The sequence below is a fragment of the Geospiza fortis genome, unplaced genomic scaffold, assembly GCF_000277835.1.
Source record: "Geospiza fortis unplaced genomic scaffold, GeoFor_1.0 scaffold112, whole genome shotgun sequence".
Taxonomy (NCBI): Eukaryota; Metazoa; Chordata; class Aves; order Passeriformes; family Thraupidae; genus Geospiza; species Geospiza fortis.
The window spans coordinates 18,746,862-18,767,323 of NW_005054298.1; the positions used below are offsets into that span (position 1 = coordinate 18,746,862).

Sequence of the window (20,462 nt, forward strand, 5' to 3'; positions counted from 1 at the left end):
GAAAACTGTAGAAGGATAAGATGAAGAACACCAATTTTTGAGTAAGGATTATTGGTCATTAAATAATACCTCTGCATCTTTTTTTTCCCTCAAATGTCCATTCAGACGCAGAAGGAACATGCCAAGCTGTGTTTGTACAGTGAAGTTAAGAGTCCCCAAAACAGCCACTACACACACAGGAAAGAGATCAGCTGCAAATTCAGAAAGCAGAACTAAAACTACTTCTAAGGTATGGAAGCATGAGAAAGCCATGTGCTCCTGCATAAAAATGCATGTGACTCAGCAAGCAAATAAAGGCTCTGGAGATAAAAATATAAAGCCCAAGAAAACACCACTGCCACCACACCATTTAGCATATTAGGAACATTAGAAGGATTACCCACTAGCTTGCTAACCATCTGTGTGAAGTGCCTCTGCTGTAACTAGCTGGCTACTAACAACTGAACTCTCAGCAGGCAGTCACGTGCCCAAACTGCCTGTGAGCACCTGTCCAGCAGAGGCAGACCCCTCAGTGCTGCCCCTAGCTAGGTGTCTAAGAGGTGTTTCCATCTCTAGTTTCCGAACAACTCCAGGATTTATAAGGCAGAGTGCAAGAGTCCACTCCTCTGCAAGCTGGAGTTACGCTGGCTAGCATGACTCCTGCTGCATACTTATGAACCCCTCTGGACAACAGCCATCAGGCAGAAATTAGTAAGAGCTTAAGTTAAGGATCCTGTTCAGTATCTTTATTGGTGATCTGAATGAAGGGATTGAGTGTACCCTCAGTAAATTTGTGGACAACACCAAGTTAGGTGAGAATATCGATGTTGGAGGGTAGGAAAATCCTGCGGAGGGACCTGGACAGGCTGCATGGATGGGCCAGACCCAAGAACATGAGGTTCAACATGACCAACTGCTGGATCCTACAAATGGGCCACAACAGCCCCATGCAGTGCTACAGGCTGGGGGCAGAGTGGCTGGAAAGTGGCCCAGTGGGACAGGTCCAGGGGTGCTAGTAGACAGCGGCTGAACATGAGCCAGTGTGTGCCCAGGTGGCCAAGAAAGCCAGGGGCAATCCTGGCCTGTATCAGGAATAGTGTGACCAGCAGGACCAGGACAGTGATTGTCATGTACTGGGCACTGGTGAGGTCACACCTCGAGTGCTGTATCCAGTTCTGGGCCTCTTAGTTCAGAAAGAACACTGAGGTGCTGGAACAGGTCCAGAGAAGGGCACTGAAGCTGGTGAAGGCTGTGGAGCACAAATCCCATGAGGAGCAGCTGAGAGAGTTGGGGTGTTTACCCTGGAGGATACTCAAGAGGACCTTATCACTCTCTACAACTTGCTGGAAGGAGGGTGTAGTCAGGCGCAGGGGCAGCCTCTTCTCCCAGGCACCAAGAGACAAGAGGACAGTCTTCAGCTAGCCAGGTAAGAATCAGGTTGAACATTAGGAAGCCTTTCTTCACAGCAAAGGTGATTAAACATTGGAATGGACTGCCCAGGGAGGTGGTGGAGTCACTGTCCCTGGAGATGTTTAAGGAAAGACTGAACATGGCACTCAGTGGTCTAGTTGACAAGGTGGTGTTCAAGTCCAGTCATAGGCTGCACTTGATGATCTCTGAGGTCTTTTCCAACCCCTTTGATTCTGTGATTTGAAATACCCTAAGTTGCTGTAAGATGGATTACTTTTCCCAGATCTAGACTACAAACTTTAAAAAACCCCAACGAACAGAACTACGTATTTTGTTCACACATACTGCTTTCCAAACGAGGAAACAGTTCAGAGTTTGTTCCTTGTTTTCCTCAGAGTAGGCCCTTGATACTCAATGTAATTACTGAAAAGATAGAAACAGCTTTCACTGGTCACGCAAAACCAGGACAATAAGTGACATATGCACTAGACAGAACACTGGAACTCGTCTATAATAAAAAGAGGCTTAAATCATCACTTTACACATGGACAATTAGTCATAAACTGCTTTTTAGTTTTAGAATCCAAAATCTACTGAAAGTTTGTAATACTGATCAAAGAACAATATTCAAGAAGACATTATAATAAAGCCTTATAATTTATACTCCTTGAAAGTTTTAGAAACACATATTCCATTCACGAAGCATTCCATTAAAAAAACTGCAGGGAGTACTTGCAAAGATAGATTATTAACTGGAGTTCCTCTGGTTTTCATTAGATCTAAGACTATTATCTCAAAAAAAAACCTGCAAAAACTTAATCCACTACTGCAACCTGTAAACTATTTATATGATTTCTGACACCTCAGATTTTTATGTCAGTGAATTTATAACATTGTTTGTAAGACTGCGGTGACTTTCTATATATTACTGGGATAAGATGTTCACCAATGACTGACTTAAGACAGCTAATAAAAATCCCATTACATTCATGAACCACCAGTCTGGCAAGCCCTCTAATTAATTTTACATAAGATAACGATGTTCTGTTTTTAATGAGTTTTCCTAAACTAAAGGATTTAATTTATTAAGATGTCCGTCAGTCAAACACCAAAAGAGACAGTATCTCAGAATGCTACCGAAGTGTGGACTTTGGGTTTCAGCTGTAGACAAAAGAATTAGTTCTCCAGGGGAATGAACACACTTTCAGGTGTCTAATTTCTACCTATATATCAGAACCACCATGTTTTCTGACTTTTTTCTTTTGTTTTTATTGATATGAAATTTTATCGTAAAACAAACCTCCACAAGATGTGAAGGCGAGGTCAAAAATGTTGCAGTTTTAATTCACCCAAGAAGTTACTTAAAATCAGTGGAACAGAACAGCGTTATACTTAAAACTAAAAACTTCTATTTGATCAGTGAGTTCATTCCAATTTTTATGATATAACGAGACTCAGAGCACACAGGCTGATCTGTCATCCACTACTGCGTGTCCTTAGCTCATTTAACAGTTTCTTTATAGTGCTCTTCAACATTCAAATATGGAACGGCCATCTAGTTTCACATTACACACATCTGTTTCTATGAAACATGCTGTAGTGTGAACAACAACATCAACAACACACATATACACACTTTGAAACTCACCTCATTTGAAGAGAAGGTTAAAGTGTGTGAACGACCTGACAGATTTGGTTCTGTCACTAACCCTGAAAGTTCACAACTTGGCTTGCTATGGTATGTATCATCTATGACAATTCTACTCTGCAAACAAGTGGAAATAATGTTTTATTAACTCACTTGTTGGAAAAGCAGGTCATTAGGTGACATTCTAGTAAATCTAATTTTTGGTTAAAAAAACAGTATGACTCAGTTACCTTTAGAACACATATGAAAGGTACTAACTATATCAAGCATCTGACTTGTTTTTTGTTAAACTTCTGAATTCAGAAACGCAGTAAGAAACTTAAAGCAATATCCCAAATAAGAGCAACTTGTGCAGATAATCAGTCATAACCTGAAATGGTGTTAGAATACACAAGGAAGAGCATCAGTTACTTTTTCAGCAGGCATACCACACTGTGGGAGAAGTAATTTAAAATGCATTTACTGGACTTATTCATGATGAACTTTCATTAAACTGAAACCTCCACAAACACTATGAATGTGTTTCAGAAGGTAGCGTTCTGTTGATTCCCTCCATTTCCAACTCAGATTGTGACCTTGAGAATATTTTGGACTAGTGAGTGAAAAATAATTCTGCCAAAAACATGCCTCCTACTTTTGCCTTTTTAAAGACTTATGTCTCAGCACTACTCTTTGCTGCCTACAAACAGTAAGTAATTATTTACCAGTATTTTCCTCTAATGTTCTCTAAGTCTCTAATCAACTAATTACACTTTGTAAGGATGCCACACCACATCCCTATATGCATAAATAACCTGAGATCCTAAATTAAGCTGATCTTAAGGATATTTTTCTCCAGTTAGTTGTGCTTTTATAAGAGAACTACATTTTTGTAGTTACCTTCATTTATCACTTCTGTATTTGTGTTCTGATTTCAATTTCAGCAGATCTCAGTTTTCTGGATTATTCTATTTTTGTTTTGTAAGTGCACTCCCTTATACTCTAAATTATTAATACACATTTTCAGCCTGAAAAACACCACAACAATGCTCAAGAAAAAAGCCATCACCACCACAACACAACGAACACAAAACACCCACAACTTGAGTTTTTCTGCTACCTGTGTGTAGTACTTTTCTTGACAGAGAAATGGTGTTCTATTTACCATGTAGATTATTTTATCAATTACATTAAATTTTAGGTCTTCTTCAGTCTTTTAGATGTAAAAATTATTACCAGAAACAACTGAATACTTTTTCCATCAACTTATTCTCAAATTAACTTCAACCCAAACTGAAAATCTATTTAAGAGCTTTTCTTTTAGCCACCCTCAGTTCACTCTTTCTACCTTTAGAGAGAAAATCAAGAACAACTCAGACAAACTAAACTAAGAGGTACAATAATAAAAACATAGCCAAAAGTAAAGCATCTGAGCACCAGTTGTAGCATTTTCTCCTCCTTCTGCTCCTAATCAGTTTATAAATGCCTTTCAAGCATTTAGAGCCAGTTGCAAGGATTTTTGACTCTTGAATAGCATAGAATTTGGACAGAAGAGGTTTTATAGGTATGCTTCCTATAATTTAAAGCACTAGGATATAGTTTATACCACACTGTTCTTCCTTGCACTGAAAATGAAAGACAGCATACACACTTACAGAAGCTAAGTAGTATTCTGGAAAAACAATGAGTATAAACACTATGTATGTGTGTGCATTGTATCAGAGAAATACACCAAGGGACTAATTTAAGAACTGTCTGCAAGCACACAGGATTTTAGTTCCTGTGTTTTTGTTTTCACAAGGGTCAAGAAGTTGACTCACTACTTTGTCAAACTCTAAGTTTAAAACTAACTTCAGAACAATTTTAAGAAAGCAAAAACATTTCAAGTATAGTAACTTTCAGAGGCAAATTTTGCAAAATCAGAAACCAGGTAATAAGGAATGTAATTATATTCCTTGCATCATCAACGCTAAAACACAACTACAAAAATTATACACAATACAAAGGACTTGGTTCCACAGAGATTTTTTAAATGACAAAGTTGTTATTTTAGGCTTTCTACTTTTACCTCCTGTTTAAGAAATGCTGTCACATGATCACATGGGATACTACGAACATAAAAGGAGTAAATGCTATTGCTATATTTATATTTCTTTATTTATAAATTTTGAGTTAATATCAACAAAAAGGAGTATTCTTCCCTTGAATTCTGGGAAGATGACTTTGTCTCTTGCTTTTATATTGTTTTAGTAACAAGACTCACTTCTGAGTGGTCAAGCACATTTCTTTGTTAGTTTTAATGTCTTTTCACAGCAAAAAAAAGCCAAAGCCTTGTAACTGTACATATGTAATTATCAACCCTAAGTTCAGATCTAAAACAATTAGTCATTCTTTTGAAGCAGCAACCACTGTCACATCACCATGTTTACAGAAGACCCCAAACACTGCAAAGTGAAACCAGCCTGACTTTGGAGAGGAAAAGTATAATTTTATGATTAATGAATGCATGAGAATCTGTTCTTCTACCATTTTACAAAGCAAGAATATAGCTGGAGACTTGCATAATCTTCCAGCTGCTGGTTTGCAACTGGAACTAAGGAAGAGAGCAGCAAACAACAATTACATACTGGAGCATGAGAAGGAAACAAAAAACCCCAAACCAGTAGGCAAGAAACCAGCTGGAAGGTTGATGCAGTAATCATCTTGGGAAGTATAGTCCAGTAAAAAGAAAAGAAGAAAAGACATCAGAACAATGTGGAAAGGAAGAGAGCACTCAATCTGGTAACATCTGTAACTTTTTGATTGCCAAAAGTAGGTGTATATAGTAGGTATATAAAAACTTCAAGAGCTGCTTAAGCGCATTATGGGTGCTTATAGTAGAAATGCAGCAGTGGGACTTTTACTATGCTTACAAAACTTATTCAAATCAGATAAAAAGGAGCATTGAAGAGGGTACCAACGTGTTCCTCTGAATCAATGATTTTGAAAGACAAACCCACTGATTGCTTATCTGTACGGGAAACAACTCTTCACAGCTTTGCTACAGCCTATTAAGAGACCAACCTATACCTCAATAGGCCTATCAAGAGACCAGCCGTGCATTCCTATTTAATCAAAAATTGCATCCAAGACTATGCATATACCTTCCAAATTCTTGGGTTATTTACAGAAACATCTTTTGGCCACTGCAGGCTCCAAGAGAAGCAACCAATGCAGGAACTGTAAATACACAAGACTGATGCACACTGGGCAGCATTTTGTGAAGTACCGTTCTATTTCAGAGATTAAAAAATTCCTACTCTTATTAAGTTCTTGTGTTATAATAAGGATTGTATGGTTCTAAAACCACTTTCTGTACTTTTTAAAAACTGTGTATGCAGACAATTTACTACTATCACAGGGACTGTAGGTTTACACTAGTGAAACAAAATATTTAAAAAAAGGTATTACAATAGTGTTTTAGTGCAGTCACCATCTGGAAACATGGAAAGCAAACTTGTTATCTGCAATTTCTGCAAAGTATCAGTGACTTCATGGACTACAACCTGGCAAGTTTCTCTTCCATATATACAACTCTTTTCTTTCTAACAGCACAGAAGAAAACCAATACATGAAAGCATATTTTAGCCATCCAAAGTGAAGAAAAAGTGTGAAACTCAAGAATAAACCACTCAAATATCTGTAATTTTCAATTTGACAAAATCCAAACGAAACGAGAACACAGTCAGTAAAATTGCTGGGAACAGTGTTAAATTGAAAAAGGTTTTACCAAATATTCAGGCAGCACACACATTACAGCTTTTAGTTTCTAAAGCTGTTCCTTTCAAATAGTTTAAACTCTATGGCTATAGACTGAACTGGTTATAGACTGAACTGATTATGGACTGAACTGATTATGGACTGAACTCACTCTCAAGATCTGGTTAAAAGGCTCTAAATTATTAAATTATTAGCTACTCAGAAGCCTGGAAGAAAGTGTTCTGTAGATGTGTTTCTTGGCTTTTAATACTCTATTTGTTAATGAAAAGTAGGATACTATCTTCCTCCACCTGTCTGGTACTCAAATCCTACATTCCAGTACAGTAAGAACTGGCTGACCAACTGTTTGGACAGCTGACCTCTATTTATGCACAATTCCTCCATGAACTAGTCTGGAAAACAGATTAGACCTCTAAAACAATGCTTTCCTGAAACTAGCATTACTTTTAGCATTACCAACCAGTGAAAAAACATGCCCTGTGATTCTTCCTTCGATGCTACTTCAGCCTGAATAGCCTCTTACTGATGCTTAGCTGAAGGAGGGAACAGAACACTCACACAATTCCGGCTTCTAAGAGCTGTTGTATCTCAAACTTCTCCAGCAGTGTTTGTAGAGGTGATGTGGTAAAGGACTAAGTCATTAGGCTTCCACACACTAACCACTGATATTTTTACTTCATCAAAATGCAACACTTAAACATTCAAAGCACAAATAAGTCATCTTTACCTTGCTTCTGTTCTTGTCTTGACCATGCTCACAACCATCCTGCCCACTCTGAGTAACCTGCAGACTGCTACTTGAAACCTGAGGCTCTTTGTGGCTGTCTCCAAACCAAGAGAAAGGCATGCAAGTAGGAGCAGGGGAATCTGAATCTGATGCTGATAGATTGTTGCCAGAGTCATCCAAAAGTTCTCGGGAACCTCTGAGATAAACAGATGAAATTCTGTTTAAATAACAACAGCAAAAAACTGCATCCCACCCCTCAAATACACAACCAACCCATTAAAAACAAGTACAAGCTCAAAACACACCACTTGTTTTTACCAGTTTCACAGCGCAGCTGATACTTGAAATGAAAACTGATACTTGCCTTAAAATATCCATGCAAAATAATGAGTTATATAATAACATAAATTTTTGCAGTATTTCGCACAATTTAATAATTTCAAGTAATTGCTAACCTAATTTACTCAGCATTCATCTTCCTAAGCAAAATACAGTTTTAAGGTTGTCTCCTCTACTCTCTTCTGTGAGATCAGAAGCTCATCTCTGTATCATTAAATCTTCACAGAATTTTGCCACTGTTATACAAGAATGTACTTTAGGATCAAACACTAATGACAGTCTTAAAGAAGTCCTTAGGTTACAAATTTAAGGAATGAAGCATGTATGTATAAACTAACAAAAGACCTACCTGCTATCCAGAGAACCTCTTAGATTTTCTTTTTCTTGCTTCTTACCCTTGCCCCCAGATTTCCGCAATCCACTGAAGTGTAAAAACACAAATTTCATAAAGCACTTACATTTACATTTCTTTAAATCAGCAAGTTAGTTTTCACATTAACTTCAACAGTTACAAAGAGCCACATTTATATTGTTACACAAAGCATAATTTTGCAGATTATGCATGCAATTAAAAAAGTTCTGGCACTCATATTCTATTTAAGAATCATGACACTACCCTTTCAAAAGCCACAGATAACCAAAAAAAATACAGAAATGCCTAAAGAAGCCTAGCATATAGTGGATACAACCAGGAGGAAACCCACAGTTTTACTGCTACATTAATGCTGCTAAGCAATGCATGGCAACTTGAGCAAAGTCACTAACTACATTATCAGACTGTGAAAACAGCTAATTTTTATATTATACACTATGATGCATTTATTGCAGTACCAGTCTAAGTCTTTAATGTTAGCTGGCTTCAACAAGCTTTACCCCATCTTCAAAGGTGTTATGAAGTAGCATTACTGGACTCCTCAACATTGGTTTATTTAGAGAACATAATATTCTCAAAAACAACACAGAACAACACTTATTTCCAAAGGAACACATGTAAAATCTCACCCAAAATCTGGAAATCTCCTTTTGGACTTCCCTGGTGGAATTCCTTCATTTGTTTCTGCTGTCCTGTCTTCATTTTTCCTTTCTTCTGTTTTCATAGAGAGGTGAAAAATAAAAATGTTGTTGTAAAAATACCTGCAATTTTCAGCTACTAATGATGAAGTTTGTAAGTCAGATACTAGGACCTGAGTGACAGTGTTAAAACTCCCATTCCTGCACACAGATAATAACTGAAAATACTACAGCCATATCAGCCAGCCTAAGCTATTTTCTGTGGCATCTTCCCATCATGCTGTCTGTACCAGCCATTGAAAAATGGCAACATAACAGTTGCTGACAATTACTCAGAAGTACTCCTTTTGATAAAGAGTAATTATATTCTGCCTACAGAAAGGTAAAAATTACCACAGTGTTTTGCTCTAATGAATTACAAACAAAAGTTAGTTTATGACAGGTTTAGAAAGAAGTACCTCTTTCTTTTGCAAAATATCAACTTCAAAACACACAACCACACAACCAGTATAAGATACAGCATTTACTATTTCTTTATTACTCTTGCAGTATTACAGATGCTCCTTTGGTACTATTTTTGGTTCAGTAGGTGGGCCAGGCCAGCTGCTGCAGACATGGGTTATGTGCACAAGCTGCCCGCTCCAGAAGCTGTGCCTAACCCACACGATGGTCAGTGCCTGGAGAGCAGACAGCTCCTGACAAGCTCAGTTCACTGGAAATGGCATACAAACTGGGGCTATTCTGAAGAAACAGCTGGGACTCTGAAGCTCCTCCAAGGCTCTTATTTTCAAAACTGGAATACAACCTCTTAGGACCCAATTTTTTGCCAAAGGAAGCATGTTCAATACCAAGTTCTCAATTACTATGCAAAATCAAGTGACATGAACCACATGATCTCTTCTCATTGGACTGTGACAGATTTCTGCAAGTCCTAAATATACTTACTTTTAAATTCGCAGGGTACTAGATTTTAAAAAGATAATTGAAATATATTTTGTGTTGCAAATCATGTGTTTCCTAACTCAGCTACCTGTGAAAGATATGCAGTTCACATTTTGAGAAACAAAGTAAATTTTAAGCTCTACCTTCGAAACAACTCCTGACATGATATACACAGACTCCTTCAAGGACCATAAAAACCAAAAATCCTGTTTAGTACACAAAACTGAGGTCAACTACCCATCACTCCATCAGCAAATAACCATTTTATGTTTCAGGAAGGATTACCTCAAAGCTTATATACCTGACAGTCAGGTTAGTCAAGAGCTTTCCCCTTATTTTTTGCATATCTAATCAGTAGTTCTGATGAAAATTAGAACTTCAGCTAATTAGTCAAGCACTTTTTCTAAATATATAACATCCAAAAATTAGAACTACCGTTAAACTGGCTCTTTTTCCTATCAGTTTGAATACAAAACTAGAACAATTACTTTTAATACTGACATTTGTTTCCGCCTCTATTTCCAGAGGCAGTATTTTAAGGAAAGAGGTAATTTCTTAAACATGGCACAGTAGGTTAAAATACAGACTGATAAATGAATGGATGAAAAGGTAATAGAAAGGATTAATTCAATAAAATAATAGGCAAACATTCAAACACAGTCAGAAAGCAACAATCTAGCAGAAACAGCATTTAGTGTCATTTTGTTCACAAAGAGCAAGCTTTCAATACCAATCCTTATGTACTGCATTAATTAGCAATTCCACGGCCAATTTACAAAAAAAAAGTTTACAATTCTTCTGCTATCACAAAAAAACTGTAGAAAAGAAAGCAAAATCACAGATGTATTAGGTATGTGTCTTAATAAGTGGCATTTGTTTTAGACTATTTTTGTTTGAGTCTTTATAGACACATAAAAATAAGGACAGTATAAAACAAATCTTGTTTCAGGGTATTAAAAGAATGCCCTACAGCTCAGACAAAACCAGAGACAGCAAGTCATCTATCTTAATACATTTGTACTAGCTGATTACAGAAAATATCAAACATTTAAAAGATTATATTAGATCCCTTTTTCAATTATTCATAAGAAAAATGCCAACTATTCCTATCAAATAATGACTAGTAGTGACTAGGCTGATTATAATACCTTTAACCTTCTTCTAGTGACAAATATCCTAAGAGGGCACGATGAGTAATGTGGTAATTCCCACAATTCTCAGAATCTGCATCCTGTTTAAACACTGCATAATGTCTGGAAGAACAAAGCCAAAAATGAATTTTTCAGGGAATGAGGAAATCCATCAGACTTACTCTCCAATACACTGCCACTTATGAGGTTAGTGTTTTGCAAAAATGTATTAGGACTTTTATTGATTACATCTAAAATTTGTAACATTTCAATCCTAAAGAATTAAAATAATAATAAACCCATAAGTCTTACCCTTGGCTTCTTTCCCTTTCCCTTTTGCTTCTCTTTGCTTAACATTCTTGAGATACCCTTGAGGAGAATTTGGACCCATCCCTTCAGGAGGAGGTGACCGAGCGGTGGTTGTGCTATTTTCGTTGTTCGGTTTGTGTACTGGAGAAGAATGTGTGGAAGCAGAAGGGCTTGACTCCAGAGGACTTTCTGTGCTTTCTCTTTTCTCAGGCTTTTCACTCTTTTGATCTGTGTCATCCAGGCATGGGAGAGGTGATTTTTCACCTGTTTCTAAGGTCTTAGTTAGGTACATAGTGGAAGATTCTCTGTTGAGAACATGGTCTTCTGAATCTTCATCCTTCAATAAATTTGAAAGTTATTTTTTGATAAACATGACATATACTCATTTATTGTCTGTTCTTTTACCAGGGTGGAAGGATGTGATAAGCAAATTTCCTCAGTTCAGGAAATTTTCTGAACTGACATACTTGCGCATACCATCTGAATCATATCAATCTGATTTTAGAGTGTGTTACCCACCTCTATACACATCTTTCTGCCTATCCCAAGTAAACTTTTTCTAGCCAAATCAGAAATGTTCTGGTACACATCAGCCATCCCAATTCAATGCAGCCAGTTTTCAGTCTCACTGAATTAGTTCAGTGTCCTCCTTCTCCTAAAGGCTCTCTTATATATTGCCTATCTATACCTCAATTCTTCAGGTGTTTTCCAGAAACACGAGAACATTTTACTGGCACACTTCTTGTGAACTCAAATGATGACTTATGGAACAATGAAGCATTTCAAAACACTTTAGTTTTTGAAGAAATTTGGTAACTGACTTGTTCCAGATGAAGGCATAACAAGATAATTTCACAACATATCACTGTATCAAAAATTTTCAGCAAGCAGAAACAGCACAGAACAAGCTCACACAGTTCTTTGTTAACTTCAAATTAACTGTGCCACAAAAACATGCCTGAGTTCCCATGTATGTCATGAACCCTAAAACGTTTTTTCATTTGATGCAGCATAAAACTAGGATGCTTTGCCACAGCCTGAATGAAGCATGGAGAATACTTACAATTGCAAATACAGATAAAACTCAACCCATGGTCAGTATCCAGAGCACATGATCATCAGTGTCAGTAGCAGTGTCAGTACCTGCAGATTCGCAGTCTGTTGTCCACCCCCAAGAGATTCTTTCAGCTTTGACCGAGAAGGTGGCTGGCGTTTTACTTTCAAAGCAAGCTGAGCTTTTGCTTTGTGGGCACTGGTGTCTAATCTGGGAGTATCCCCAACAAAAACATCAAAATCTGCAACAAAAACAAACTTTTTTAAAAAGCAAGCAAAAACCCCAGCAAAAACTGGTAGGCAAGTTCACCAACCCACTGTCCAGAAAAATATTCAGAATCTAAGTCAGAATTATTCGACCTATTAACCATTACTGTATGAAAATAATTTTCATATTATACTGCACTACTTTACACATTGCAATAGCAATTTCTATTTAATTTGAAATATACTTCTACCCAACTTCTTCAATTAAAAAATAATAAAATCCAACAGAATATAATTCTTATGGATTGAAAACTGAATTCTTTTCTCAAATAGATGAAAATTGTGCCCCAGATGTGCTTTCCTAACATTATTCTTTAGGACAGAAACTCTTTACAAAGTAAGAATTTACCAAATATTTTAAAAAATTCATTCTATTCATTCTCATTTGAACCTCCATTTGATATTTCATAACATTCTGTGCACAAAATTACGAAACAAAAAATCATAGCAAGTTTACTGTAAATTATAGCTTGAAATAAATGGGATTTTAACTGACATATCTTAGTGTTTGAGTCCCACTAGTAGTTTCACTAACAGAGAATCTGAAGAACCGTTAAAATAGTTGTTTCTCCATCCACCTCCTCTTTCCCACAACATTTAAGAAATACATTACAACTATACTGAAAATGCTGGGGGAACCTAAACTCAAGTATCCACACTGACTCAGCTAAAACATTTACTCAGTTAGTAGGAAACAGCAAACGCTTCACTTCTCATAACAACAAAAAAGCCACTATACATATAACTCCTCCTAATTTTCCTGAAGTGTAAATAAAAAATAATACCATCTACTTACCAGAAACCAGCATATCTAAAGAATTTATTCTTTCTTCTATTGATTTGGTTTCTTTTTCATTGTCTTCTTGTATCTTTGACTGTTTGTTAGATTGGTCTGGACTTTGACAACCATCTTCCAATAAACTGCCACCTTCAAACACATAAGGCATTTTCTCATATGCTTTCAATTTATTTTCAAGCTCTGAAATCTGTAAGAATTAAAATTCAGAAGTGAGATAAATGTCTCCAAGAACGCAGAAGTTTATTAAAAATATAATACTGCTTTACTTTTTCCTGATAGATTTTTAGTTGTTCTGCATATTTCTGGTCTCTCTCTTCAAGTAGCTTTGAATGATCTTCTTCTTTCTTCATAAATTCTATTTCTCTGGTGAAAGAAATATATACATGTTTATGAAGTAGCAATATACAGAAATATACAATATACAGAAACGTAGAAAAATATGTTAAATAGAAATATGCACAACTGCATTTACTAAAAAGCATTCCATTAGTGAATGGTGACAAAAATCAGTCTGCAAGGTATAACTGATTCATTAATCTTATAATGTCATAAAATGACGTATCTATTTGTATGCTTCTACTGTGTTCAAAAGAAAATACAGATGATTGTGACTTGCTCTGGGCAGAAAAAGGATGCGTGGCAACACTTCTTCTGCAAAGTTACAACCATCTCTCATTTTAAAAGCGGCAAGTTGCATATGCATTTAAGCCTGAAATACATGCACGACTCCAATCATTACATCTTACTCTCTTCACAAAGATACATGCACACACAGTATATTCTCCTTCCAAAAGTTACGGCAAAATTCTTTGTTGGAAATTAAATTGCATTTCAAGTTTCTACTTGGTTCATCTTACAGCAATTGCAATGGCTGCGTTTTACAAAAAAGAAACAATGACTACAAGAAGGAACCAAAAATAAAAGCTGTTTTTGCCTGCATCATATGGAATGACATACAAAACCAGAAAAAAAGCATAAAACATCTACAACAGATGCAAAAGCTTCAGGGACAATCAAACAAGTAATGGGAATTGGCTAAACAGCGAAGGAATGGAAAGCAGCATGTTAGCAGTCATCTTCACGTACTTTTGAACTTCCATGTGGATAAGCTTGAAGGAGAGGGGAAAGGAGACCTTTAAAAAGCTCACCAAACAGCACAAAAATGTACTGTGAAAAGTAACATTTCTGGATGTGGACTACAGAGCAAAAGATCATAATAAATTGCCTTTAAAAGTAAGTAGCAAGTGGAGAAATTGGGAACAAGAGTATTACACACAGCAACTACCAAAAGCAACAGCTGTGCTCTCTATTATCAGGACACATCTACAAATACTTGGCAATTACCTCCTCTTTAGCTAAGAGGGAAGATCATAGAACAATTAGACACTACCACATAATAGTGATGGAGCCCCCCACAGATGTATCTAATAAACAATAGTACTTCTACTAAAAAACCCAAATCCTTTAACAGATTGAAGATACTGTTTTCATGCTGCCATTTTAGTGGGCTAGATACACATCCCCAAACTTTCAGTTTCTCTCAAAATTCTTTTTACTCCTCCTACAAGATATACCTAATTCACACTAAATGACATGTATCTGGCTATTATGAAATATCCTGTGATGCCTACTCTGTCTGGAACACTGAAGTTAGCCAAGCTGAGGGTTTTTCACAAAGAGCAAAAGGTATTGCCTAACACCTCATATCAAAGTTCAAGCAGTCCTTCCAAAAAAGTAAAGATACATTACAGCTTTTAAACTAAGTTGTTTTTTAAACGTTGTCATTGAAAGATTAAAGAATTTTTCCTTAGCTATAAATCAAAATCAACAACAAGATTTTCAGAGAGCCCTTCCAGAAGTTGGTGATGTAAGGTATGGAATAATTCAGCATTTGTAGCCCACTTCTTCCCTGCACTCTAATAAATGAAAAGAAAGTATGTTAAGCAAATCCTATTCCCCTAGGTATTGCTGACAGCTTTCCCCAAGTTGCACAAAACATTCAAGCAATAAATAGAGACCTGGCATTTTGGGGTACTTACTTTTGTTGGTAGTCTTTAAGCAATTTCTTGGCCTTGTTGTATTTCTTTTCAAGGGCATCACATTGTTCTTGAGTCTCTTTAAGACGCTCATTTACTGTTTTGCATAAATTTTGTGCCTCTAACCAGTAGGTCTCTAACTTTTTAATTTTCTCTTTGCTTTCATCCAAGTTTTGCTGTAGTTGGGCTCGATTAAATTTCCATTCATTTTTTTCTGCTTCAACAACTTTTAACTGAAAATATTAACACATAATTAATCTAAACTAAAAGATGAAATAAAAACCAGTTGCTGATACATGATTAAGTAGAAAATAGCTAATAATAATTACATATTTATCAGTAATATGAAAACAGGACACAACTTTTAAAGTAATCACATCAACTCTTCCAACCCTTGTTAATCTAACCAAATTTAGAACTGAAATCCAAGAGTCTTTTACTGCTTCCTCATTGGTATTGCATCTTTCTAGACAGATTAAATAACCAAGACTTGTACTATTAGCTTATATTGTTCAAGATCTCATCAGAACTTAATATCTCTGGAGAGGCCTACTTTGAATACCTTCAAAGGCAACTGCAGATAAAGAATCTTAACCTGTATAAGACAAGCTCCCTGTCCCACTACTGTGTTACCTATAGCTTTTTGAATAAAGATAACATGACCAACTTATATTCCCTGGTAACTTTATATGACACTGGTCTTCCAAATCAATGATGGCATGTGCAGGGTTTCCTTTTCTTGAGCTGATGTACAAAACCACCAAATATTCCCTCAGTAAAGGAAAGTGGCACCACCCCTTCAGCTTGACAGCAGCCACATTACACACGGGAATGTTAACATGTGAAGCTCTCTGGGCCTTGGAGGAGTGAACAAGCAAGATACAGCTTAGTTTGTCCATGTTTCCTTCTCTAGGGACACCACTCCCACTGAAGAAATAAATCACTGCTTTTGAAGCCAGTTAAGATCACCTGCCAATGGAACAAGGATGTTGAAAGGACCAAGAATTTACTGAATTTAAAAACGGGGTTGTAAGTTGTACTAATCCAATATTTTTAACAGCTTTTGTGCAATCCAGTTGGGCCACATACCAAAAATACTAGAAAGAGGAGGAGCACTGTCAGAAATCAGAAAGGGAACTGTCATAAGTAGCTGTGTCTGCCTTGCCTCTACAATTGCAGAGGGCATGAAATACCCCAATAGATACTGCTACTGACAATTATTGCAAACTGAAGCACTACGCCCTCTTCACTTGCTACCTGTTCCTAGCAATGTGCTGCAACTTCTCCTCCTAGGATATGCATTTCTGAGTAAGGCAACATAGAAGGGCAATGGAATAAAAGAAGCTGCTTGCTCACACACAATATTTTCAGAAAAAGGCCATGTATAAATCTGCATCAGTGGAAAAAGCAGCAAAAAAGAACAAGAAACACTTTCTCAGAATAAGCAGAGGCATTGAACCAATCTTCAGCAAAAAACAAAACTACTGGAAAAGAACCACTCTGCCAGACCAGGTCAGGAGCCACAAACCATTGTCTGGCCAAATCTCAAATAAGACAAGTTCAATCCACTGATAATGTTCTCATTTTTGTTTATGAGCTGTTTCATACAGCTGTCCACAGTATTTAGCTACTCTAAGCAGTAATACTGAAATGCTCCTTTTGAAGTGGAGACTTGGGGGTTTTTTCTAGTTGTTTTATGTGATATTGGGGCTTTATTTGTTTGGTTGATTTCTTTATTTTATTTTATTTTTAATTTGAGCATAGCTCTTCAGCTTAGAAATATCTGTCCAGCATAAAGTAGAGAGCGCCTGAGGCATAAACTGATTGCCGCCTTTTGCATTCAGCCCATTCCTGGTAAAATCAGTAGCCACAAAAACAAAATAAAAACCCCCCACAAAAAACCTTACCAATAATTATATTCTTTGAAAACTTACTTTCTCCTTCAGTTGATTCACTTCAGCTATCGTTACTGCATGTTTTAATTGTAGCTGGAACAGATGAAAAAAACTGTATGAGCACACACAAAATTACATTTGAAAATGTTAGCTTTAAGTATTTCTCCATGATAGCCTTTTTCCCCAAACCATTGTTAGAATGGCATAAAGTCAACATAATTACTTGTCATTTACAAGAGAAGTCATCATGGGCTTTTATTTAAAAAAAATTAAAAATTACTCAAACTTCAAACAAGTTCCCCAGTACATAACCACTCTAAAAATCTCCCATTGTTGTCTATGCATTAAGCTGAAAAGATTACGATAAGGTTTCAATGTGCCAGGGTACTGAAAAGCAGCAATGCACTTAAGATGACTACTGGGAGACAGAATAAAGGAAAAACTTAACAGTACTAAATATTTTTACAATCAGTACTTAAAAATAAATGTGTTAGCTTTAGTTTAAAATTAAGCCATGTACTTTCACACCACAAATCTTCATAGGATTATTAGAAATCAAAAAGACTACACTTAAGCCAAATGTAAAGATTTTTTTAACAAGTTATTAATTGCTCCTTATATCTCTCTTTCCATCTGTAACCCTGTGGGGATTTTCTTTTTGTCAAGGCACATCGCACCAATCCCAAATTAAAACTGGTGAGTCCATGACTATTCTTCATTTAGATTATGCCAGTAACAGCACAGTAATGATTCCACATGAGATTATAATTGTATCCCAAGTAAATACAGCACTTAAGAAGCTTCAGCTTGCTGCAATGCTTCCAAACCTAGAAAAATTGTGAATGTTCTCTAGAGATCAGCAGCCTGCAATTTCTGCTTCCTCAATGACAAGAGGAATGGCAGAGACAATGGCAACAAGACCAAACTTGGAGAGATCTGCAAAATACCAAACCAATACCAACACAAAAACAAGCTGATGTAGCAGCAAATAGCATCTGATAAAACAGTTTATCTGCAGTGTATTTTTCTCCTCCCAGAGTGAAAATGACAGGCACTTAAATCTACCAGAGAAGCCTGGACTCCTAAATGCCAAAGTCTGTACCATTTAAGTCCCTGACTAAATCCCACAGCCCATAAAGCAATTATGCTCCTTTATAAAAACCCTGGGAAAAGAGAACCGTACTATTTCCAATTATGTTAAGTTGTGATTCTGAGTCTGGAATGCCCTATTGGGTTTACAAATCCATTCCTTCCAAAAAACACACCATAAAAATACTCTCCAAGCCAAAAATACGCCTATCTACAGAATCAAGTCTTTTATGTACACAGATATCTCAGAAGACTGCAGGGACTAAACCAAGAAATTAGATATGTATTTCCTGTCTTCCTGAAAAACATCTAACAACAACACTTGAGACTATTCAGAAGAGGCATATTTGCACAACCCCCATGCTCTCTGCAGCTGAAGCCATTCTACTGGGCAGCAAACACAAGCACAAGCCAATGGGCCACAGGAGAACTAAGAAAAGCATCCTGTCTATCTAATGCAATACTCAGACAACAAGGACAGAGTTGGGGCTGGGTTCTACCGCCTGTTTCCAAGGGCTTTTTAAATTTAAATCAAAAGATTGTTTAATGTAAATATGCATAGGGAAACTGGATATACAAAATTACAGAAGACCTACATTTCAATGGACATTTACCAGAGATATTTATTGGTGACACTGGGAAAAAACCCCAAAGCAATGAGAGGGAACATGAAGGAGATTATATCCAAATCCTACAAGGTTCAGATGCTCCCCAGTGCATCACAAAGAATGTTTAAGAAACTGCTACAACACCTCTTTAAATTTAAGAAGAGACTCTGCTGAATCCATATCCAGTAGTAAACCAATATCTTCATTTTCAGGAAGATCAAAAACTTCTACAGATTTTCCATGTAAATGTGACTCATATGTATCCTCCTCATCATCATCATAGTCATCATCCTGACAAAATGAGAAAATCATGACATTCCATAACACATACACTTTTGCATTAAGGTAGTAGCAATAACCAAAGCACACAGTCAAGGAATCCAACCAGCTGCAAAACTTTTCTTGACTAGTTACTATTCCTTTTAAATTTCTTTTACCTATGGTAAGTGTTAAAGATGACTTGCAAACACCTTCATCAAAGTTCCACAAAAGAGAGCTAAGAAAGACATGCACAAAATTATCACATACAGCTGACAGTTAAAAGTGTATTTTGGATTAGTGATAAAGCAATAGCCACGTGCCTTAACAACAGTAGTGTATGAGGTGCTTATTTTCCTGTTTTTAACACGTTGCCTTGTTATACTTTTTTTGCCTCAGTTGGATTAACCCCCACCATTTGCCACATAGCAGAGCATGAGCAATGTTTTACCTGCTCTGTATCATCATGAGCATAGTGCTGCTCGTACAGACACCTCTCTTGCTCTAAGGTCTCACTAATGAGTCGGGCTACTTCACTCTCAGCCCCTGGCTTCTCTCTCCCAATCAGGAACCTACAGAAAAAAAAACAAATTATCTTGCAGCAAAAAAATTTAAGACATGCTTAGGAAATGGGTTTGCTACACTGTTGCCTTCCACAATATCTTTGTAAAATTTTCATACTGTGGTTTTGTATTATCCATGAATGAAAAATGACAAAAAGAAACTATTATTTCAGAGAAAACATACATACCTCACGGTGCCTTTGGTGTTCTTTAGTACAGTGGCTGCAAAGAACTGAGTAACTCCTACTAGACTTATGCCATCAACCTCAACAATCTGATCATTTACTTGAATTCTGCAAAATAAATAAATGCTTAGCTATCAGGTAAACAATAGTATTTTGGCTTGAAACATTTTTGACATGACAAATATCACTTAAAACTCACTAGTATTTACAATGATAAATTCTGACTCTATTGAAATTCATGGCTTAAAAATAGTCTCCTCATCCTCTGTTACTATGCAAATCACCAATTCAAATTTACACAGTATTTGACTCGATGTTTTTTATATTATTTACACAGTGACTGGTGTTCTGGAGTGTCAACATGATTTTGTGGTACTTCTACATGAGTTCATTTTGAACATCTCTCACATATGCTGTAAGTTACTTAGCAAAAATGTCCTATTAAAAAAACCTCCTTTTTAAAAATTTAACATAAA

At 36.5% G+C, this 20,462-nt stretch overlaps 1 protein-coding gene across 2 annotated transcripts in view; it reads right to left on the reverse strand.

Moving 5' to 3' along the window:
- LOC102033246 (neurabin-1-like) overlaps positions 1–20,462 on the reverse strand; it is a 39,233-nt gene that overhangs the window by 4,459 nt on the left and 14,312 nt on the right. The window contains exons 4-16 of one of the 2 annotated variants that reach the window (XM_005415865.2): positions 19,990–20,094; positions 19,690–19,810; positions 19,125–19,271; positions 17,323–17,376; positions 15,392–15,621; positions 13,619–13,715; positions 13,350–13,539; positions 12,377–12,528; positions 11,237–11,570; positions 8,844–8,928; positions 8,191–8,262; positions 7,503–7,698; positions 3,038–3,154 (exon numbers count right to left, since the gene is read on the reverse strand). In XM_005415865.2, the coding sequence (XP_005415922.1) occupies positions 3,038–3,154; positions 7,503–7,698; positions 8,191–8,262; positions 8,844–8,928; positions 11,237–11,570; positions 12,377–12,528; positions 13,350–13,539; positions 13,619–13,715; positions 15,392–15,621; positions 17,323–17,376; positions 19,125–19,271; positions 19,690–19,810; positions 19,990–20,094 (1,900 nt within the window). The remainder of the gene's footprint in view (positions 1–3,037; positions 3,155–7,502; positions 7,699–8,190; positions 8,263–8,843; positions 8,929–11,236; positions 11,571–12,376; positions 12,529–13,349; positions 13,540–13,618; positions 13,716–15,391; positions 15,622–17,322; positions 17,377–19,124; positions 19,272–19,689; positions 19,811–19,989; positions 20,095–20,462) is intronic. The other variant, XM_031058448.1, reaches the window with a different exon arrangement.